The sequence below is a fragment of the Lagopus muta genome, chromosome 22 (genome assembly GCF_023343835.1).
Source record: "Lagopus muta isolate bLagMut1 chromosome 22, bLagMut1 primary, whole genome shotgun sequence".
In the NCBI taxonomy this organism is placed as follows: Eukaryota; Metazoa; Chordata; class Aves; order Galliformes; family Phasianidae; genus Lagopus; species Lagopus muta.
The window spans coordinates 346595-369839 of record NC_064454.1 but is presented as its reverse complement, the minus strand read 5'-3'; the positions used below and the strand labels follow the sequence as shown (position 1 = coordinate 369839).

Genomic DNA, 23245 nt, shown 5'->3' with positions numbered 1-23245 from the left:
GCTGGCAGTGACCTTCACCCCGCGCCCTTTCCTTGTCTGGTAGGTGGCAGGTTGAGGACGCAGAAGAAGCCAAAGCCCTTCTCTGAGCCGGAGGTGTGAAGCTGTTTATTTTCACTCTGGAAATGTATATATTGCAGGAGGCAGATGCTCGCCTGCTTAACCTAAGCATTCACGACTTATCTGGGGTCTGGCAAGTGTACAAGTGTTGTCCTTTCTAATCCCCAACTATTAAAAAGTCCAGGCACCTTTCTCTGGCTGAGTCTGAGACTGCTTAAAAACACAAAGAGGAGCCAACAGAAAGAGCTCTTGCTCTCCTTGCCAAGTTTAAATGAAGACTAATGCCGCGGTGCTCCTTAATCTTGTTTTTCTTGCTACGGGATGGATGCTGACGTGGGGTGGGATCGGTCCTGGCTGCAGTTATCTGCTGAGCTCGGCGCCGAGCTGTGCGAGGAGGAAAGCAACAATCTGGAGCAGAGAAGAGAGTCAGAACTGTTCGACTGCTCTGTTCTTATGCATAATCCTGTTTTTATTCACTCTCCACCAGCAGTGAATTCTGAAGGGTGAGTGAGAGCCTGCAGTAACGCTCCCCGCACCTCCCATATCCTGCAGCCATGAGTTCACAGGCTCCTAATTGCCGATGATGTCAGACAGCAGTCGATGGGGTTGCTATAAATTCTGGCTGCAGGTGTGGATTTAATAGTCGTGCTTCCCTTTAAGGGATCACGGATAGCATGGATCCTGCAAGTTCCAACAGACTGAGTTGGACGTGGGGGCATGGAGAGCTGCTTGCTGTTCTCTGGGGCTGTTGCTGCCGAGGGACGAGGTGTCAGCGCTCATTGCAGCCACCTCAGAAATGAGCCTGCTGTCTGCTGGGGCTCTTCTTGGGAACTTTTCTGCACCCCAGCTGGGCAGGCCCTGCAGTGTGTGCTGCATGCAGTGTGTTTGGACATGAGCTCCCTTGTCGGAGAACCTGTATGGCTTGGCTTGTAGGACAGGGCAGCCCTGCAGTTCTTGTCCTTTTTAAAGTTGTGCTTGGCCCTGGTTATAGCAACTGGAGAGCTAACAAACAAGGAGCTATCAGAGATGCTCATCAAGGACAGCCAGCCCTGTGAGTCCCCTTGCTCACTAGGAAGGGCTGTGCCTCACTTGGAGTTGTGTTTACTACATTTTCCCAAACTTATCACATTCTTGCAGTTTAAAGATACTGGGAAGGTGCTCTGTATGTTGGCCTGAGGCTTCATGGCACTGGGGTGCAGCGTTCCCTCTGTGGTTGTTTGTCTCCTCCCGCTCAGTGCTGTGCTCCCCTCTCTGCCCAATGGTGGGTGCTGCAGGTGGGGGATGCGCCGTGCCCTGGAGGAAGGTGCTGGGCTGAAGCGGTTGTGAAATGCTGTGCTCAATGAGGTCACTTGGCTGGAAATCAGAAGATCCAATCGGTGGTGTTGGAAGAATGGGGAGCACTGCCAGCAGCCGGGGAGAGCACAGCAGTGAGCTGCAGGAATGGGGATGGGAGCGGGAAGGGGCCGTTTGGGACTGTTCCACTAATGGTGCCTCTGGGTCCCTCGGGGTCTAAAAGCCCCTAGTTAGGCATTTAAGGATAATTGCGGCCGAGCAGAGCTGTACATTAGGCTAATGCTCCATTCCTTTTCTTCCCCCCGAGGCCAGAAGCTCAAATCCATACCCACTTCATTAGCGTGGCAGCGGGGGGCTGTCAGCCTTTTGCTTTGAGGTTCCTGCTGAAGCCGAGCGCCTCGCGGTGCCCTGGGTCGCATCCCGGCTGTCCCAGCGGGCGCCTCTGTGCCAGCAGGGCTGAGCTCTGCGAGAGCAGCGCAGCTGCGGCGGCGCAGCACACAAACCGTTAACTTTTCTTCACTCCGCTCACAAATCCATTTCTGCAGCCGATGCCAAAGCGTGCGTGCTTCTATCAAGACCATATGTACGCCAAGACTGAGGTTTTAAAGTCAAGGTGTTTTTGAAATATTGGAGTGCAAATTAAGTATCTGAGTAATCTTAACTGTCTTCTCGAAAAAATTCGCTATCAGCTTCACTTATTACTCAAAGGATTAATGGAAAGCTAAACTTTGATCCGTGTCCAACAGCTGATACCAGCCGTGAGGCTTCCCAGGCCTGAGAGCAGCTCAGAGGAATCTGGCGGCGCTGCTCCATCTGCACGCCGGCTCTGGGGCCGATGTGGGTTTTGTTCCCAGCCCTTAATGCCTTCTCCCGTCACTTCTGTCCCGTGGCACCAAACGCTGCCTGGAGGGGCTGATGTTGCACAGGGCACTGCGGGATGCAGCCCCTGCCCTGCACTGCACTGCCCACATCCCTGCCTCCCTCATCCTCAGCGCTCCATCTGCCCGGAGGCAGAAGCACATCCCTGTGTGGCTTAGAAAGGATGGAGGCTGCAGGGCGTCCTGACCAGCAGCTCTGCTGTGGCACAGCTCAGCTGGGCGCCGAGCCCTGCGCTGCCCTTTGGTTTCTGCTGCTGCCCTGAGTGCATTCTCTGATCCTTTTCCCCAGCGAATCCCGGTGGGGTTTTCCCTCTTGGGCTGAAGTGTGCTTTGGGATGCAGGGAGTGCTGGGCTGGTTGCTCAGGGCTCAGCATTCACAGAAGCACCTTTGGAGTACAGAACTTTATTCCTGCGACTCTTGCAGCCCCGTCTTTGGCGATGCTGTAATTCCTGGTGATGGTGTTTGAACAAAACCCCAACCCTTATGTAAATGCCTGATTGCTTATCTCCATCGCTCGGCTTCCTGCAATTTAGTAACGCAGAAACTGCAGTTTCAGTGCTCGGGGTGGAGAGAGTAAAATGGGCGCACTTCTTTTTTTTGACACGAGCTGTGACTGCAGCACGGCTCCTCGGTGTTGGGGTCTCTTCTTGGAGAGCGTAATTAGGAACACATTGATTCTTATTGCAGCTGGCAGCTGCTCACTATTGCCTTTTTCAGCTTCTGACCCCCATAGTCCCGCTGACCTTTCCTGGGGTTAGTCGTGGGCCCTTTGCATTGTGATGGGCTAGAAGTGGCTCATGTGGAGTTGATTATTTCCTTGCTTGTCTGGCCTTTTTGGTGCCATAACTCCAAGTCACTTCCATTTTCTTCCCCTGCTTTTGGCTGACCACAGTGAAAGGAAATGCTTTTGCTGGCGACAGGATCAGTTTGCATGCTTGACTGCCTCGATTGAGACCCTGAAAAGGGGGGAGGGGGAGGGTAATGAACACTGTAGGTGCTGCATTTGCTTTTTAAAGGCTGATGCTAATGATTGAGAGATCATTAAGCATTCATAAAAATGGCGCTGGGGCAGCTTGGGATCCTTCTGGGTGCCCTCAGCCCTGTGTGCAGAGCGGTGTGTGCAGTGTGTGTGTGTGTGCATGTGCAGTGTTTGTGTGTGCAGTGTTTGTGTGTGCAGTGTGTATGTGTGCAGTGTGCAGTGTGTGCAATGTGTGCAGTGACAGCCGTCTGCTCTCCACGCCGTGCCTCAGAGCCCCGCACAAAGCTGATGAAGTCTCTGTGCCAGCTGTTACACTCATTTTGCAGGACCCCAGGAGGACAGCATGAAGACAGTGAGTGATCAAAGGCTTTGCAGATCACTGAGGAGCCGGGGCTGCAGGAATGTCTGATTGCTTTCTCTTGGAATGCCACAGGCTTCAATACCACATTTTTTTTAAGGTGTCTTGGTGTGAGATTTAATGACCCGACTCAGCTTGCTCGCGCTGGAGGCGCGGTGCCTCGCTTCATTCCGGGGGTTTCATTTGCCCCCAGTTTCACTGCTTTGAAACTCTGCAGTTGTTGGTACAGCGCGGATCTGGGAAAGCGAGTTAAAAATTGATTGGATTGCAGAGTTGCCAGGAAAACAAATAAGGCAGAGTGTGCTCAGTGCCTCTGCAGGCTGTCCGGATTGCGCTCGGAGGGGCGGTGGGATGGAGAGGTGACACCTCCAGGTCTGTGCAGCCCTGGGCAGCGCTGCGGCGGGCAGACGTCACTTTTTCCTTGGGCTGCTCGCAGGGCTGTCAGCTCCTGGAGGTGGAGTGGGGAACCTGAATACCTCCCTCTGTTCCTCGGCCTGCCGTTTCCTTCCTCCTCCTCCTCCCCGGCGCTGTGCTGCGTTGGTGCTCGCAGGGCTCCATGCTGGGACCCCGTCCTCCTGTGGCTCCGGCTGTGCCGGACCTGCACTGAAGGTCAGACACTGGGAGGGAGCTCTGGGTGGGAATGCAGCGGCTGCTCTGCATGGAGTGCAGCCCAACGGCACCAGGCGTTACAGCAACAACAGGCAGAGCGGGGTTTGTGGTCAGGTGTGGGAGCGGGGCAGTCCCGGCAGTGACCCAAAGGACGGAGGGTCGTAGAACGGTTCAAATTGGAAGGGACCCTTAAAGGCCATCTGCTCCCACTGCCCGCAGGGAGCGGGGATGCCCGCAGCTCCAGCAGGTGCACAGGGCCCAGTCCTGCTCTGCGGGATGCTGCTGACAGCAGTGAGCAGCACAGGGCTGTGACTGATGGGTGCGTGCTGTCCCTGGGGCTGCTGGGGACCAATTATGAGGGATCAGTGACAAATGAGGCACACAGCTAGAATTACGCTGTCCTTCAGAGTACTCCATCTTCCTAATGATCTCCCAGAAGGTATCAGGTGTGTGTTTATTTATGGCTCTGTGTGTGCAGGGTGCTTTCTGCAGGCAGGCATCCGTTGGAGTGGTTGGGACTCCTCCATCTCCTAGCCCAGGTCCTTTATCTTCCTTGTTCCCATTGACTAGAATATATCAGAGCAGCAAAGAGGTCAAGTGATGGAGGAAAACAATTGGAAAATGACTTTAGATAAAGAGGTTTCAGTGGAGGGGGGAAATAAGCCATAGTGCGGCTTTCTGTTGTGTGTGAGTTCAGGTCTGGAGACGTTGGCACTGGGAGTGGAAAGGCTTCCCTCTGCCCATGGAACTGTGGCCACTTCTGTTCTACTCCATTAAAATTGCTGTAATTCCTATCAGTATTGGAGTTCCACAAGGATTGTAAATGTATTCTATTATAGATAGACTAATCCATGACACCTCTTCCTTCAGAACAGTGTGGAGCATCTGATGCTGCAGTGGTGGGGATGGATGAACTCAGGTGAGGGGCAGGGAGTGAAGCTGTGGATGCTCCTGTGTGCGCTCATCCTGCAGGCTGAGATACGTAACTGGAGTGGCATCCAAGCAAAGCACTCCTTGCTCTGCCCTGTGAGCACCTTGCTGGCCCTTGGCAGTGCTTTGCTGTCATGTGCAGTGGTCAGAGTGGGAGCTGTGTGGTACTGAAATGATGGCAGAGCAGAAACGTTCTGTTTTTCCCATCCCTTGGGCAATTCAACACTTGGATATGTATCATCATGTAATGCTTGAGGCAGACTTTATCCACTGAGTGTCTTAAGACCTCCACAGTGGTGAGCTGTGGTCTCTGTTCTTCTCTCCATCGCGGGGAGTTCTGCAGTGATGTGGGGTGAAGCATGGAAGAGAAGCAAATCTCCTTGGGTTGTGTGGCACTCGTGGGGTCTGTCTGTGCGCATGAGCAGAGTCTGCAGCGCTCCCAGGAGCGATGTGAGGAGAGGTCCCTGCTGGCTGCCGGGCGGTGCTGCTGGGTGCCAGCCCAGGTAGAGCTGCTGCTTCGTTCCTCCCTCCAGTTGGGGTGCAGTGTCCCCAGTGCTCTGTGCGCTGTTTGACGTCTCTGCTCCGCCAGCCAGACTGCTGGGTCGGAGAGGAGTAGCTGTTGACACTGGCAGCCAGGAACATGTGAAGAGAAAGATAAACAGAGGGAAATCAGAGCCCGGATAAAGTAGATCACCAAAGATAAAGTTTAGTTAAAGATAATGAGCTGGCCTTGTTTGAAAAGACAGCTGCAGAATAACCCAGTAGCTCCATGTGCCGGGGTTAAAGTTGACCTAGAATATACGTTTCATTGCTTTTCATAAATAAATAGTCAGGGGAAGATTTGGCAAAAAGCAACATTGCCCCCCAGCCTCTTCAGAGCAGCGTTTGATGTTAACAAGTTCTCTGCATGTTTACTCTGCGCTCAGCGGAGCGGCCGCGCTGCGCTCTGCCAGGACCTGGGAGGCCCCGGGTGAAGCCGCCCCGAAACGGCAGCGCAGCTCCTCGGGATTCCTCTCCCCCTCCTAAAGCTGTCACTGTAAACTTGAGGCAGAATCGCAGGCAGAAGCGTTTGGAAGTAAATAGTTCTATAAAATCTGGAGTGATATTTTTATTATGATCGGAACCTCTTCCCGACGCGTGTTTTGCGCAGGCACTTCTCGGTGACACTGATGATGAAATGCTGTGATTTTAAATAAACCGTGGGATGGTTGTGCTGTGGATCTCTGGACGTGGTCCTTGGGAGCGGAGCGCTGCCCGGATGCACTTCTGTGGCCGCTGTGTGGGTGAGGGGTTTGTGCACAGATGTGACAGATGAGACTTGTCCCGTGGTGCTGGGTGTTATCAGCAGCGAGGCTGTATGGTGAGCTGCAGGCAGACTGATAAATGAGGTAACTGTGCTAAATGGGCCCAGATCTTATTCATCATCGCAGGGTGGAGGGCGGCACAGAACGCAGTGAGTGGCAGCTGTGGGGCTTGGGGCTGTTTGGGAGAAGAGCATTCCATGACAGCACTGTGTTGGAGATCTGTGCTGCATGGGAAGGGAGGTCTGCAGTCCTCGCCCACAGGGCAGCGCTGTGCTGGCACGGCTGCTGGGGGTCACCGTGCTGGGCCGTCCCAGAACGTGGGGCTGTGGCTGAGCAATGCAGGCAGCGCCGGGATCTGGAGGACTTCTCCAACCCGAGCGCACCGGGGTCTGCTGGTGATGCTGCCCTGATGGGCTGCGGGGCAGCGCTCCCCATCAGCGGCTGCAGGGCTGTGAGCTGCTGCTGTGGGACGTGGATCCTCGTGCCTTGTTAAACAAGTGGAGCTGCTGATGGATGGCCAAACGATTATTGTTTGCAAACAATATTATCTGCGATGGATAAGCTGTTTATTTTGGACTTCAGTTCCTCTGGTTGGCAAGTAGTCTCATTCATCAAGGCGGCGCGGCTCGGTGCGTGTGCCGCGTATCCCAGCTGTGGAAAAATCTTATATTAAGAATTGGACTTGGAAACATAGTTAAGCTCAACTTGTAACTCATTTTTGCAGATGGTTTCTATATTGCGGAGAGTTTGGGCCGTTTCCTGGTTGCGCCATGTTTTTTTTTTCATCCCCAAACACTTTGTTGTAGGGGAGCTGAAAGAAGAACTCCTGAACCTTCCCGTAGACATCTGTGTGTTTGCTTTGCAGCTGTGGTGGTGCCTGCTGTCCGGGCGCTATGCATTCGGCCCCTGCCTGCCTGCATGCACTGCTCGCCGCCGCGCTCATCGCCGCCAGCAGCTCAGGTAAGGACCTGTTGGTGAGGCTGAGCCCAAGCTTCGCTCTCTGGGGTCTCTGTGGATGAGCTGGGACTGTGGGTTCTCATCTGGATTCCCGTGGGGTTGGGAGGGGTTTGCAGCTTGCGAAGGGAAAGGGGAGTGGGATCTCTGAGCTGCGAACGTCGATGCGAGGCGGTGGTTGGAACGGCTCTGGCGTGTAGAAAAAAGCAGAGGGATGGTTTTAATTGACACATCTGCTCTGTGTAGTCAGCTTGTCTTAATGTAACCGCACAAAAAAGAAGCTTTTACTACTTTTAGCACTTCATAGGCAGTCGTTATAAGCAAATGGGATAAATTTTGTTTTTCAAGCCGTTGTGGGAGATGAGTTCCATCTGCGGGGCCGGCGCTGCCCGCTGTGAGCGCGGTGCGGGCGCTGCAGGACGGGGCAGTGCAGCCATCACTGCTGGCCCTGAGCTCCAAACCCCGCTATCAGGAAAAGCAGCTTTGTAATTAAAGGCTAAAATCGTACATCTGCAGTCCTGAGAAGTGCTTGGATACCGTTTTTATGGATTTCATGTAGTTGTGTTTTGTTGGTTTTTTTAAGTGGAGCCACGCTTTAATTTCCAGTTGTGTTTTATGTTTATGCAGATAGTTGGGTTTATGGTTCTGTTAAAAATGTGCAGTTTCTCATCTGCAACTCATCTCTGTAAGCGGCCGGACGGGCTGACTTGAGAGGCAAAGTGAGCTGAGGGCCCCACCTATGAGAAAGCTGCATCCAACCTGGATTTCATTTTCCCTGCTCTCAGTCTGTCCTGTCTGGGCCTTTTCAGCTTATTTACAAACTCAAAATCATTTTCCCTTGCCACTCTTCCCATGTGCAAATATTCCCCCCCCCCATTTCTAACCAAACAGGACCTGTTGGTGTTAAGTGCCTTTTTCTCACTTAGTTTGTACAAAATCTTCAGCAAAGAATCCCACAGAAAACAAATGGAAATAATTCCCAATATTTTGTTGGCCAGAGCAGGAAAAAAATTCCTCCAACAAGCAGGAATTTTCTTCTGGCAAATCAATGGACTTTCCTCACCAAGTTTTCTGGAGCTCAGCCTTTTATTTACGAGCAGCTTTCCCTGCTTGCTTGCCTTGCTGAAGATAAGGGCTGCCCAATTCATCGCTCATCCCAATGAAGTCATGCACTTGGTGCTCCCAGGTCCTTCGCTGCCCACGCAGCCTCGCTGAGCTCAGTGCATTGTTCTGCTCCCAGCCCCTGCAGTCCCATCTGAGCCCCTTTAAGGGCTGCATCCCGGCCGTTGCTGGATGCAGAGCAGACCCCAACATGGCCATATTCCGTTCGCATCCATTCCTCTGAATGGCGTCGCGGCTGCTCGTGTGGATGCATTAACAGGCGCTGCTCACTGACGCAGGGCCGTTTGCTTCCTTTCAGACTTGACTCCCCGCTTTACTTCTGAGCCCGTCTCTGCCGTCCAGAAGCCCGGTGGCCCCGTGGTGCTGCACTGCTCCGCTGAGCCCCCGACAGCTGGCATCTCCTGGCTGCTGGATGGAGAGCCGCTGGGCAGCGGGCTGCCAGGGGTGCAAATCCAGCACGGGTCTCTGAGCATCGCCTCCCTGAGCACGGCGACGGCTGGCCGCTATCAGTGCGTGGCCAGCAGCAGCGCGGGCGCAGTTCTGAGCAGGGCTGCGGTGGTGTCCATGGGCAGTAAGTCGGTTTGGTTTGTATTCCTCACTCCGCGCGAATGGCAGAGACCTCAGTGTGTCTGTGTGGTTTGTTTTCCTTGTGCTGCGGGGGAATCGGGCGCTGCGACCCGCTGTGGGTCTCAGTCCTTGGAGGTGTGCGTTGAATGGAGCTGGGAGGACGCTCTGTGTTTCCCATGATGTGGTGCTGGCTGTGGGGTGTTCCTGTGTGTCTGCTTGGGATCGCAGTGCTGTCTGAATCAAGCCTTTGTCAGGCAGGGTTTGAGTGATTTTGTGTAAGGGTATCTCATCTATGGAGCATGTCCAAAATCCCCCCGGGAGGAAAACTTCTTCTGAGTGTGAGAAGTGTTTTGGTAGAGTAGTGACCCATAGCAAGACCCTCTCAGGAGAGCTGTGGGGTGGCTGCTGTAGGAAAGCAGAGCAGCTGGGAGGTGCTGTGAGCACGAAGGGCGCAGAGGAGCAGAATTCACACTTCTGCCTTCCTTTTGAGGTTTTTGCAGCACACCTGAAGGGGCTGCTGAGGCCTTCTGCTCACTGCTTTGCTCACAGCAATGAGTGGAGGATGCCACCGTGTTCAGCGTTGATCAGTTATAACCGCAGAAAAGCACTGTAATGTTTCTTATGGGAAAGCTCCATGCGTTGACTTCAGCTGCACGCCGTGCTGCCATCGGAGCCCACGATGAACACCAGGCCCTCTCTTCCCTTTCCCACCCTCGGCTGCTCATCACCTCCTGTAATTCCCTCCAGGTTTGGCTCACTTCGCCCCATCGCCGACACCCGTCGTTGTGGCAGAGGAAGGAGGAACGGCGCTCATTGGCTGCGCGGTGCCGCAGAGCAACCCCAGAGCTCAGATCCGCTTCCGAGCGCGAGGGAAGTGGCTGCAGCCCACAGGTGAGGAGCAGCGCCCAGCGGCGGCCGTGGGGCTTTATGGAAGGGACTCCGATGCTGCAAGTGCGCACACGCCGTTCTGGGCTCCCTGCTTCATCAAACCCTTTGTAAATTAATGTCCTGTTCGTAGCAGAGTGATTTTTTGTGATTCTAAATGTAGAGTGGGCTGGTTTGTATGACAGGTTGTTAGAAAATAGAAATGTCTTTATTTGAGATGAAGTTAAGTCAACTTTCTTCTTCCCCACTTGTTCAGATAAGTACCTAATTCTCCCGTCGGGAAACCTGCAGATCCTCAATGTGTCCATGGAGGACAGGGGGTCCTACAGGTGTGCTGCTTACAACCCCGTCACTCACGACCTCAGAATAGAACCCACCGGGAGGAAGCTCGTCGTCACACGTGAGTGCTCAGCTCCACAGAACAAACACACCTGGAGGGCATGGGCGCAGCTTGGCCAGGCGCTGGCTGCCGTGCGCAGGGCTTGTGACCGCTGCCGGGTGGCTGGACCTGTGTTAAAAGCAGTGCAAGGCTTCGGGGCAATGGCAGCATGCGGCCGAGAGGCCCCTGAGCCGATCCTGCTCTCCTTCCTTCCAGGTTCCTCCGCCGCACAGCCCCGCATTCTGCACCCCCGGCAGCCGCAGGCGCTGGCCGTGCCGCAGCGCAGCCCGCTGACCCTGGAGTGCGTGGCTGCAGGGCTGCCTGCGGCCGCCGTGCGATGGCAGAGGGACGGCCGGGACGCGCTGCGCGGGGGCAGGTGGGCCCTGCAGCACTCCCACCTGGTGACGGAGGGGCTGCAGCCCGAGGACTCTGGGAACTACTCGTGCGTGGTGGGGAACGGGCTGGGGGAGGTGACGTACGTCAACTACTCGCTCACCGTGCTCGGTAAGAAATGAAGCCTCTCTCACGGCCTCTGTTTCTGGCATCCGATGACAAGTTGGATATTAAAACAGGCGCGTCCGTATCTCATCTCTCCCCGGTTAAAATTCACGTTGGTCTCTTTTCAAATGCTCTGCAGCCAGAAGCAGTTTAACAACCTAAGACGACAAACCACGGCACGCTGCTGTGCTCATTCTGCAGTGCTAAATGTGGGTGCGTGTGCAGCTGATGACGCTGCAGAGCTGGTGCTGTTTGGGGGCAGCACGAGAACAGGGAGCTGACAGGGGGAGGTGCTGTGTTTGGATGAGGGCAAAAGCAAAAGGAATTCCTTTGGCCACCTCTGTGTCCACGTGCGGTTCCCCATCTCTCCTTTCCTTTGCAGTCATTTTCCCCTCTGAGGTTTTGGTCTCCGTTGCTGTTTTTGTTTGGTTTTCAGTGCGTACCTCAAAGGAACTTGGAAAATGGGCTGCTGACATAACGTGCACCTTTTGTTACGGGGACTTTGCCAAAGAATTATTTTGAAAGCACAAATGTTTTATTAACAGTATTACTGAAAACATGATTGGTTGGAATAGAAGGAGAGGACCATTAAATTAAGCAAGTCACGGGGAACAGCAGCCCTGTGGTGCGCAGAACCAGCACTGCACAATCCCTTCTGAGCCTTTGTATGGGATAGGTTTAACATTTCACATTTCCAGTGCTATTTTTCAGGATTTAGGCTCAGATACGTGCAGTGCTCCACACAAAACTATTTCTCTTTTCAGAACCTGTCTCGATTTCCAAAGGACTGCAAGATGAGACTGTGGCCATCGGCACGACGGTGTCTTTGCGGTGCGCTGCCCACGGGAGCCCCGCTCCAGCCCTCACCTGGCTGCACAACGCTGCACCCCTCCGTGCTTCCCCGCGGCATTTCCTGCAGGGGAGCAGCCTGCAGATCCGTGGTGTCACCGTGCAGGACTCCGGTGTGTACCAGTGCGTCGCAGATAACGGCGTTGGCTTTGCGCAGTCGGCCGGGAGGCTTCACGTGCAGGCAGGTAGGAGCACTGCAGGCCTCCGGGAAAGCAAATTAAGCGTCTGTAAGGACTGTGGAATCACTGAGGTTGAAAGAGAGCTCCTGGGTGCCCAGTCCAACCCACCGTGCCCGCTGGCTGTGCCCTCGGTACCGCATGGCTGCCTGGACCACATCAGGATGGTGACTTGAAGCTTCGTTCTGCTGTGTTTTCTCCTCGCTGATTTTTGTCTCTGCTGCTTCCAGCCACCGTCTGCAGCTCACGGTGCAGATAAGTGCTGTCAGGTGCATGGTAAGAGCTGCAGGTGTTTCTGAGGTGTTGTGGTTGCTCCACATTTGAAACTGCAGATTGCCAGCTGCAATTAAACCAGTTTGTGGTTAAATTCGGCACAGTTTATGCTGAAATGGAATCAGGGTACTGGATGAACTGGTATTCTGAACAGTGTGGGCTGCTGAGTAATTAAGCCTTTTTCATACCCTTAAGTTAGCAGAGCGATTTTCAGTTCTGGAGGTGATGCTCACATCTTGCAGGCGTGGTGCAAGGCACCGTCTCAGATGGAGAGGCTTTGCTTTCTGCCCTGGGGGGCTGAGCCAGGCAGTTCTGCACGTATTGCAATTATGGCCTTAATGTACAGGGAAGGCGGAGTGGTTTGTGTGCTTCCATCAGCTCTAGAGTCACAGAATCGTGGAGGCTGAGATTTCCAACCCCACCCGCCGTGCCCACTGCCCACATCCCTCAGTGCCACATCCCCACAGCTCTGGGACGCCCAAGGATGGTGACCGCCCCCCTCCCCGGGCAGCTGTGCAGTGCAGCGCTGCTCTTTGGAGGAGAGATTGTTCCTCATTTCCAACCTGAATGTGACACGGCTTCGTTTTCCAGCTCTTACAGCATCTGGTCTCTGGATGTTTAGCTGAGTGCCAGTGGGATTTAGGACTCTCATGGATTTCGAGCTTCATTATACGAATTGACTCATCTGTACGATTTGCAAAGATGCTGAAAGGTTCTCTTGGAGGAAGGGGAGGGGAAAAAAATGGAATGAATGTGATCCCATCAAGTGGTTCATTTGTGAGTTTTTGTTGGACGTTGCTGAATGGAAGCAAAGCTCAGTGTCATCCCAGAGTTCAGTCTGTATCAAACAGAAACCCAACTGCTTTGCCTCAGAGTTTTATGGCTGCGAGTTCAAGTTTAATGTTTTGTTTATTCACTTTTATCGGTTTCTAATACGCTGTACTCGCTGCTGATTGTGGTGCGGCGTGGTTACAGCATTTGGTTTGCATATAAAAGTCCTTAAGTACTTTCTGGGAGCTGTTGGGGTTTCCGAGCAGCCCCCATCCGTGTCAGAACCACGCTCAGCCTGTCAGATGAGTGGCAGCAGTTTGTGCCAGGTGCTCATTGGGTGCTGCAGGCTGTGATTTCAGTGCACTGCATTGGGGTGGGATGAACCTCAGCTCTGCCCCAGCAGTTCTTCTGTGCTCCAGCACACAGTGAGAGCGTTTGGCTGAAAAATGTATTTATTTTTTCCTTTCTGCTGGATCTGTTCCATGACCTGGTTCATTGCATGGGCTTCAAAGCTGACACGGCAGCTCAAGCCATCACCATAGTGAGAAACCACCGCAATGTAAAATGATAGCCTTGGGGTCCTGTGTCTGTAGCACTTCGTCTCTTTTAGACTCTTGCGGTGGTTGCATGGCAGAATCTTCCCATAGCTACAGAACAGCTTCTGTCCAATGGAATTGAAGCAGGAAAATGTGCTGCAGGAGGTGTGAGGGGTGGGCAGGTTGGTGTAAAGCACGAGAAGGAGCAGATCTGTTGGAGGTGGACAGCTGGCACAACGCACCCTGCAGAGGTTTCCCAGCCTTTGCACAGGCAGAGCTGTCAGAGAACCCTTAGGGTCTTTGGGAAGGGGAGAAGCGCCGGGGAATGCAATCTGTTTGCACTGATGGCAAAGCACAAAGGTTGCTCTGCTGCCGTGCAAACAGAGGGGATGCCAGCAGGTCAGGAACTGCTGGTGCCTCAGTGCAAAGAGGGGCGGAGCGCTCAGCGTGGAGATGAACAGGCGTAAAGCTTCCCCAGGCGCTGCTTCTGGCTGCTGCTGGAGGTGGGTTTGGGGCACTTCAGCTCTCGGTCTGACCCAGGGGGGTCACACTGGCAGGGCTGCAGGGCAGGGGAGGAGGAGCAGGCGCTCGGGGCGGCGCAGCCAGCAGGCTGTGCGTGGGTGAGCATGGGCAGCCACAGCAGGAGCTGAGCAGCCGGAGCTGGGCTTGGAGTTGCCTCATGGAAACTGTTACCCGGGATTGTTTTTCTGAAAGCAAAACACAACTGACTTGCCAGTGGGTGATGAGTCCCCTCCCGGAGCAATAAACACAGCGATGACTGCAGGTCTGCTGTCACCAGCCGTAACCGCAGCGCTCCGCAGGCCAGCAGGCACCAACCCATGTGTGCCACCCACAGACCCGAGTCCATCACAGCGCGCCGTCCCTCCGGCTCCCAGAGCCGCGACAGCATTTGTTTCCAATATCCCGTGTGGCAATGCATCACTTTCTCCCGCCGCACTGACAGCAGCACAGACCCTTTCCCTCCGGGGCTGCGGTGGCTCTCAGCCGTGCCCGCCTTTGGGTTCCTCTCTTTGGGCCGAGCCCTTCTGCCTCCGAGCTGTGACGCCTTCCCAAACAAATAGGAAGGAACAAATGCTTGCGGAGTGTCTTCATTTTGAAAGGAGAGCTTTCCTTCCCTTCCCAGCTTTTTAAAAAGTGGCCAAAAATAGCAGCCACACTTGCTGCTGGTATTTTAATGGAGGTTTGGAGGAATCCGAGTCAGCCGGCCCAGCGCTGCCTGGGCTGTGCGTTACCGAGGAATTTGTTTGTTTTGTAAACCAAGTTCCCTTCATTCCCTTCCCCTTCCAGACCCCGCACGTAACATAAACCTCCCCGGCTCCGCGGGCGGGACGCAGCCCGGCACATCTGGGCTGCAGTGCTGCTCCCAGCCATCCTTCTCACCGCGCTGACGTTTTCTTGTCCTGCTCAGTGTCAGACGTCCAACCTGCCGCCCCTTCCCCGCCTGGCCCTGCGGAGCCCCGCACCCAAACAGCGCTTTTTTGTCCCGCACTCCGATGCGTTGTATTTTCAGCAGGCAATGGGCTGCAGGGCCGGGCTCTCGGGGCACACCGGCACTGCGTTGTGCGCTGGGTCGCTCTGTAAGGTGAGGTTGTTCTCAGTGCATGTTTTCAGATATGTAGTCGAGTTGTGCAGCTTTCAAAGCTGATTGAAATTACCGTGAAAACCTCAGAAACGGAGGTAGGAGAATGTCCTCTTGTGCACACACCAGTCCGGGGCATGAAACGTTCCTTGTACAACTGCAATTAATGTAAAATTACTCCGTTTGTGTCACAAGTGGGGCTGTATGTCTTTGCTGTTAATATACAGTGCTGCTGCTCCCTGTCTGGAGGTGGCAGCCAGGCTGTGCCCACGGATGGTGCCTGCTGGCTGTTTGGTCTTTGGCCAAGGGGAAAGTGAAGAGGGGAAAGCAGGGCTGAGTGCAGCAGGTCTGCATGGGGACCCCTCAGCTGTGCTTTGCTCTGCCTTCATTGGGCACCAGCAGGTCTGTGATTTCATACAGTTGGAGCATGGTTTGAGTCAGAAGGGAGCACTGAAGGCCCTCCATGTGGGATGAGTGTGTGTCGCCCAGAGATGTAACCAGGCTCCTTGCTTTGCATTCCCTGTAGGAGTCGGCCCGAAAGCAGAAGAAATGGCTCTCACAGAGACTGCCCAGAGTGATGAAAGCCGCAGAGATTCTGGTGTGGAAGCAGCGTTTCCCAGCTCAGCTCCACCAAAGCTGCCTTTGGACACGGCTGCAACAGACAAACCGTGGGGCAGCATCTCCCCCCCCGAGGCGCCCATCATCCTCAGCCCCCCACAGACGCTCAGCCCAGATGTCTACACCTTGCTGTGGCGGTCGGGGCGGGACGGCGGCCTGCCCATCAATGCCTACTTTGTGAAGTACCGCAAGGTAATGGCCCTCGGCGGTCTGCTCCCAGATGGCTGCGCCAGGCGGCGCGCTGCTCATCTGGATCTGTGTGGGACTGATCCCTGGTTTAGTTTGTTATGGTATCTTTATGGCTGTGGGGAGTTGGGCTCCAGGGCACTCAGCATCTGTGGTGCTAAAGGTGCGTTCAGGTGAGCCCGCTTGATGGGGTTTGCTGTGGCTACACTGAGATCAGAAGGAAAGCTGAGCGTTAGCCTGACCTATCAAAGGGAAGGAGCAGCACGTTGCAGCCCATTTCAGACTGAATTCATCAGATGTGGAGGTGAGCTGAGACTCCTTAAGCAGGTACCTCTTGTGTCCTTGAAAACAGCGTGCCTGCTGTGAGCTGTTCTGAGGCAAACGAGGGCCCAGCAATGCCGTTCTTGCAAGCAAACAGTCTCCTTTGTGGCAAAGCTGTTGGGTTATTCTTCATAAGCTTTTTAATCCTCCACATCCTGATCTTGTCTTAGCCTGGAGGGAACGCTTTGGTGTCTGACCTGTTAGCTCCTGAAAGCCCGATGCCAAAGTCTGTTGAGACAATTCCTCACCCAAAGGAGGTGATGCTCACGTGGGCGCTGGCGGCTCCGATTGACCCCTCAGTGCTCTCCCTCCCCTCCTAACAGCCCTCTCCGCATGAAATGTGCTCACTGGTGCGTTTCTCAGCAGGGAGTTACTGTGTTTTTTCAGGGTGGTGCTCTCTTTGTGTCATAAATGATTTTATTTATTTTCCTCTTTGGGGGAAAAGAAAAGGAGTGTGCAATAACAGCACTGGAAGAGAGGTCTCTTCAGAGGGGAGTGCTGGAACAGAGACCTCTGGCATAACCCTTGATAATCCGTGGCGTTTAGATCTGCCCTCCATGTTATATTAAAGTCTTATATTGTTTGGTAGTTTATTTTTGGTAGACTCTGTCTTTTCCTTCGGGATTTGGGGTAATGTTTTTCTGCAGAGGTCGAGTGTTAAGGTCTGCCCTCAATCTGCTTCAGCAGAGCTGCTGAACTCACTGCTAAAGTGTTGGGTAGGATTCTTTCCTCCTTAGAAAAAAGCAAATCTCTGGTCTCCCTGATGTTTTTTTTCCAGTCTCCACGAGGACTGAGACGTACTTTTGTTGCCCATTTCAGCCTTTAATAGATATTTAAAAGTGCTTAAGTGCAGGAAAAGCTGGGATGGGTCAGGGAGCACATCCTTCTCGTTAGGGTGTTGGGTCCGGCCTGGAACAGCACACGTCAGCTCACGGCTGAGTGATGTATTGAAGTCAGTTGGGCTCTTGGCGTTTTAGGTGTGAGAGAAAATGGTTGGTTTTTCAAAAGTGAGTGCATTTGTGGGGTGGGATGGCAAGGGAGGTTGGGCAAAGGAGCGCTGAGCAGGCAGCTGCAGAGGTGCTGGTTTGAGAGCAAAGCGTTTGGAGATGGCAGCACCCCGCAAATGTACCATGGTGAGGCAGAGGAGAAGGCGAGGGGTCCTGGCAGGTTGGAGGGGTCTGTGTGCTGGGCGGCCGTGGATTCGAGCACTGCGCTGGGATCTGTTGGCCGGTGCTGAGCTCTGTTTCTGTCCCACACAGCTGGATGACGCTGTGAGCACAGCTGGCGGGTGGCACACCGTGCGCGTCCCGGGCAGCGAGAACGAGCTGCGGCTCAGCGAGTTGGAGCCCTCCAGCCTCTACGAAGTGCTGATGGTGGCCAGGAGCGCTGCCGGCGAAGGCCAGCCTGCCATGCTGACATTCCGCACCAGCAAAGGTACAGAATCACGGTCATTCAGGCTGGAAAGACCACTGAGATCCCCCACCCCACCGCACCCACATCTGGGACACCACGGCCCCCGCTCCCTGCACAGCCGTGCAGTGCAGCACAGCCGTCTTTCCCGTGTCCTTGGCTTTGAGAGGACACGTTTCCATGTTGTCTGCTGGGCTGTGCATGAAATGCTCCCCAGTGCAGCTGCTGCAGAGCAGCCTCCAATAGGTAAACAGCTGGGCAGCAAACATTGCCGAGCGTTACCAGCTCTGCGGATACCTTTCTTTTAGCTGCAGGCTGCTGGCTGTATGCTGGAGCATACAAACAATCTGATGTTTTTCAGATTTCCGTACAGGATTTAGGTAAAAATGTTCTGTTTTCCCACAATTCACAATCCGTATGGACACAGCCCAGCATCACTGGTTTTGTTACTGAACTTCCTATCCAACCTCTACTATGATGGGCTGTCTGTCTTGTGTTCCTTAGAAAGAACGTCATCCTCAAAAAACACGCAGGCTCCGTCCCCGCCGGCGGGCATCCCAAAGCACCCCGTTGTCCACGAAGAGACCAACAGTTTTGGAGTGGTGCTCCCCGACGCATCTCGGCACAGCGGAGGTGGGTCTGTGGCTGTTTGTCACTCCCTGTTTGGCACAAACCCACGTTGACTCGTGTGCTTTTTGCTGCTCCGGCTGCTCGGATTGCCTCCTTTCTTCCTATTTGTTCATGGAGCCTCCTGGACGTGAGTTTCCCATGGAACTTCTCTGGGTGAGGCCAAAGCAGCACCCTCACACTGCTGGGTTTTCTGCTCCTGTGCTGCACTCCCCGTAGCAATGCTGGCTGTGCTGTGAGCAGTGCAGCTCCGGCGTGGCTCAGGGCAGCGCAGAGCAGTGTGTTCTGTACAGCTTCTGTGGGGAGAGGTGTTGGAGCTGGGAGTGTAACAGATGCACATCCTAACCCAGCGGGCAGGTAGCATTTCAAAGGGCGCTGTCACCTGCGTGCTTGGCTCTCAGAAATGATAAGTCTTCCATCCGTCACCCACATTCCTGCTGAATATCAGAGTCCCTTTTCACATCAGAGGAGCCGAGGGCACTCTGTGTGCCCTGCTGTGTGCCAGCTCTGCTGCTGTGGCTGCTCCAGGCTGTGTCCATGGGGGGGGTTAGCAGTGCCGTGCAGCTCTCAGTGCTCACAACGGCTGTTGCAGATTCACTAACGCAGCTCTTCCTGTTCTCTCTGTCCCAATGCTGTCTGTAACTTCCAGTGAGCTCCGTAAGTACATCGTTTGCTGCATGCTTCCTTTGCTCTTTGCTCTCATTTCTTCCAAGCGATGGTTTGGGCAGTGCAGTGCTCGTTAGTGTGGGTGGGTTGAAGTCTCACTGGGGCCTGGTGCAGTTTGAAAAGATGGTGGAGGTTTTCCCCATTCACTCAGTGTGTGTTCCCGTTTGCGTTGGAGGTGGGCTGGAGGTGAGACGTAGCACTGCCACGTCCATTTGGATGCCAGCTCACCGAGGGGGGAATTCTGTTCCTCCGTCCCTCTCCTCAAGCGTCCTTTCCAGAAGAGCAAGGGGCTCATTGGTACGGGAGGGTTTGGGATTCTCTGTGTTGATGCACAAAGTCTGATTTCATCACTGACTCGTTTAATCGGTTGCTCCAGAAGATGAAGTTCCAGCTGTGCTGGTCGTAACCGAATTCCACCCTTCAGTTCCAGAGGCTCCCGACCGTCCCACCATCTCCACCGCATCCGAATCCTCCGTCTACGTCACCTGGATCCCCAGAGCAAACGGCGGCTCTCCCATCACAGCCTTCAAGGTGGAGTACAGGCGGGTGGGCCGGAGCGGCGACTGGCTGATTGCAGCCGACAGCATCTCTCCTTCCAAGCTGTCCGTGGAGGTCCGCAGTTTGGAGCCAGGTACTGCAGGCTGCTCCTCCGCCTTCGGATGGCTGCTGCTGCAGGGCGGTGCGTTGGGATGGGATCTGTTACGTGAATTCAAGTTGATGTCTGGCTGTCCAAATGGGAAAGAGAAACACTCGCACCATAATTTAATGCTTCTTCATGCAAAGAGGGGGATTGTGTATTATTGCTATGTTTAACTTAATTGTCCTTCTGGTAAACACTCGGAATGCCTAAAAAACAAAAAAAAAAAAGAGAAGAAAATGCATTAAGGAGTTGTACGTATCGCTTTGTTTTCTTCCAGCCCTAAAAGCTCAGGGAAGGAGCAGAGGGAACGAGCAGTGATTTCCTCTGAAGGCTCTTCTCAGTGCTGCTGCTTTGCGGTTGAGGGATTCCTGAGCTGATGGAGTCCATCTCTGTGTGATGGCTCTGTGTTTCTCTGGAGTGAATTTCCCCCATCGCTCCTATAAGCTGTTTATGTTTCTGGTGGCCGCATCAGTCTGTGGCAATGAGTTCTGAGGTTTTTTTTCCTAATTGGATGTTGTGCAAAAACTGCTTCCTAATCTGTTTAGTCTCTCCTTGAATCCCGTTTCTGGTGCTTGTTTTGCTACAACTTTCTTCCCCTTTTTCCCTTTTAAGGAGAGATGTATAAGTTCCGTGTGATCGCTGTGAACAACTACGGGGAGAGCCCCCGCAGCGCCGCGTCCCGCCCCTACCAGGTCGCAGGCTTCACCCACCGCTTCTCCAGCCGCCCCATCGCCGGGCCCCACATTGCTTACACTGAAGCCATCAGTGACACCCAGATCATGTTGAAGTGGACGGTGAGTGCAGGCGGCTCTGCTCTGCTCGCACTGCTCTGCCTGGCGCACCGCGTGGGAGCTGCGTGGGCATTGCAGCAGGCAGTGAGCAGAGCTGTGCCCACACAGGGCCATCAGCTGGCCTTGTCTGCTGCCGTTCCTGCTGCTTACCATCTGTGGTCTGTAGAATCATCATAAGATGGTTGGAGGAGGCGCTAAGATCGTCACCTCCAGCCATCACCTCTTCAGCCCGTACCCATTCCCTCCCCCCAGGCTGGTCTGGCACTGCTGCTGTGCTGCTTTTAGGAGCCCGTCGTCTTGCGTTGCTTCTAGCAGAGGATTCATGTTAGAGAAACGTTTGCCTTTCCCCTGGTACCTTGTCTTCTGTAAACAAGTGCTTTAAAGTCCTTACTGAAACCCACAGAAATTCTTTGCTCTTGTTTTGAAATCTAACCCCCTGGTATACTTTGGAGGATTTAACGTGTGGAGTTCCCTGTGTTAGTTTGCTCTGCTAGCTTAGTCTTAAGAGATGTTAAGGATAATAAACTTGAAATAACCCCTCGTTCCTCGGGAGGCCGCATAACTTAAAGTTATACTCAAATATTCTGAGCTGGATTGGAGCGACCTGAACTCTGGCTGAGCTAAGAGTGGTTTTAACTTCTCCCTTCCAATATGTGCTCAGATTTTCAGGCTGTTAATGGTCAAACCCCACTTGAATGTCTGGAAAATGGTGTGGGAGGGGAAGGTGCCATCGCAGCTCGGGTGCTGGGAGATGGTGATGGGTGGTGGGCTGCAGTCAGCAGGGTGAGGGGTGGGACGGGGATCTCAGTGCTCCTTTCCAGCCTTAATGGCCGAGTCCATCAAATCTTTTCTTGTCTGATGCGATGCTGCATTCTCTTTCAGTACATCACATCGAGCAACAACAACACCCCCATCCAAGGGTTTTACATCTATTACCGGCCCACGGACAGCGACAACGACAGCGACTACAAGAGGGATGTTGTGGAAGGTACTGCGCTGTGTGCATGCAGGGCAGCGCGGCGAGGTGGGGAGGGACGCCGCGTAGCCGTGTTGGCTGTGTTTATATGAAATCTAAACTGCTTTTCCCAAGCAGAGCCTTTACCATATATTTCACAGAAGCAGCTATCAGCCCCATAACTGCGCGTTCTGCCCACACATGGACTTGTTGCTTCCTTCTGAGCCCTCGCTCACACTGAAACTCGAGAACTAAACAGTGGTTGTGAGGCTGTGCTGTTGCACCTCTGTGCGCAGGGCTGCCCTGCTGTGGGTTGTGATGGGCAGCGCTGCCTGGAGCTGTGCTGTGGCTGCAGGTACAGCAGTGCTTCATTCTGCCTTTTAATCAGCTCTGTTTTCTCAGCGCACATTAGATCACCGTTTTCCTGGAAGAAGTTATTAGATAATGTCTATATTAGTCCAGAAGTGGAAAAGCCTTTTAAAAACATTTTACTTAATGTCCTTATTGCTCGGGCTGAGTAAATGGAGTGATCTCATTCCGCCCCAATGGTGGTAATTATTTTCTCCCCTCATTTATTTTGGTTACAAGGGGAACGAGCCTTATTTTGCGTGTTCCCCTCAGCTGGACAACACCGCACCGAGCCGTGCTGTGCGACACGAACCTTTGCACTCCATAAAGCTATTGGAGATCCACCATTTCTGCCTTACAGAAGCCCATGCGGCCTGCAGCTTCATCTGCCAACGTATCTTAGCCGGACTTTGTGCCAGAGCTGCTCTGCCCCCAGAACAGCATCTTGGGGGGCAGAGGACAGAGAGCAGTTTTCGGTTAGAGCACAGCTGCCACGCGTGGGGAAGCTTGGTGATGTTTGTGCCACACGTCGCTCATCCTGCCCTGTTTTCCCTCTGCTGTCTCCACATCCCTCCCTGCTACAGGCGTGCTGCAGGCAGCACGGAGCAGTGCTGAGCTCTGCCGGCGCTCCTCTGCTCCCTGTTCAGTCTTGTTGAGGCACCCAGAGCTCTGCTCCCATCTCGGGAGCGCTGCAGGCCAAAGCAGGGCTTGCTTAGCAGAAAGTCCCATCTGCAATCACTGCTCGCTGTCTTCCAGCAGCTTTAAGCAAAGAAGTGAAGGGAGAGCAGCCCAGGAGAGCAGCCCAGTCCTGCGGGTCTCCGTGGAGGCTGGAATTAAGATGTAAATGCAGTCTGATGTCAGTTGTTTGACTGTTTTCTCTCGCTAATGGTGCACGAAGAGGACAGTTAAAGTGCCCGTGCTGATTGCAGTCTCCTAATGGTTTGGAGCGGAAACCTAAAACCTGGTGCAGCGATTAGCAGTAGGAATGTGAGGGGGGCTGTGGGAGAAGGGCTGCAGCCTGCAGGGCAGCACCGGACCTGCCTGCATCCCGTCCTCCTGCTGGCAATGCGTAAATCAGGAGGTGCTGTGACAGCTCCTTAGAAACAGTGGAAACAGTTCAAGGTGGTATTTTCCAGGAGGGATTAGGAGCGCTCAAACAGTTAATTAAACTCCCTGAAGGGAAAAAAAAAAAGAAAAAAAGAAAAAAGAAAAAAAAAGGAGTTGCTGTTTATTAAAATTTGTCACAGGCCCACGAAAGTAAAAGCGGGGAGTGATTTATGTGGAAGCGCTCCGTGCTGCAGGAGGTGTCCCAGGGAATGCTGGCGGGCAGCCAGGGCTGACAGAGCGTCCCATTAGCACTGCTGGAATGCAGCCCTGCAGGGCGGGCAGCGGTGCTCAGCGCTGCTTCCTGCCGCATCCGAGCTGTGCGCTGTGTGCAGTTCTGTGCTGCTGGAGGAGCCCAGCTGTGCCCTTCCTGTGCACGGTGCTGCAGGGGGGGTCCTGGTGCTCTGCAGCTCACCTGCGCCGTCCCTTCCCTGTGCCCCACGTGCTGTGAGTGCTGTGCAGCAGTCTGGATGGTGGGAGGGAGTTTTGTTCCATGAGAAATAGTTTGTAGGATGTTGTGGAGCGCTGCAGGGCGGAGCGGAGTGGCTCTGTGCTGAAGA

General features: G+C 54.0%; 1 protein-coding gene across 4 annotated transcripts in view; it reads left to right on the top strand.

Moving 5' to 3' along the window:
• CDON (cell adhesion associated, oncogene regulated) overlaps positions 1–23245 on the top strand; it is a 38247-nt gene that overhangs the window by 5685 nt on the left and 9317 nt on the right. For 3 of the 4 annotated variants that reach the window (XM_048968471.1, XM_048968473.1, XM_048968474.1), the window contains exons 2-13: positions 7275–7369; positions 8784–9056; positions 9800–10003; positions 10194–10337; positions 10533–10820; positions 11579–11848; positions 15546–15829; positions 17404–17578; positions 18059–18187; positions 19272–19478; positions 20100–20281; positions 21161–21266. In XM_048968471.1, coding sequence (XP_048824428.1) covers positions 7303–7369; positions 8784–9056; positions 9800–10003; positions 10194–10337; positions 10533–10820; positions 11579–11848; positions 15546–15829; positions 17404–17578; positions 18059–18187; positions 19272–19478; positions 20100–20281; positions 21161–21266 — 2329 coding nt within the window. In that variant the 5' untranslated portion in view covers positions 7275–7302. The remainder of the gene's footprint in view (positions 1–7274; positions 7370–8783; positions 9057–9799; positions 10004–10193; positions 10338–10532; positions 10821–11578; positions 11849–15545; positions 15830–17403; positions 17579–18058; positions 18188–19271; positions 19479–20099; positions 20282–21160; positions 21267–23245) is intronic. The other variant, XM_048968472.1, reaches the window with a different exon arrangement.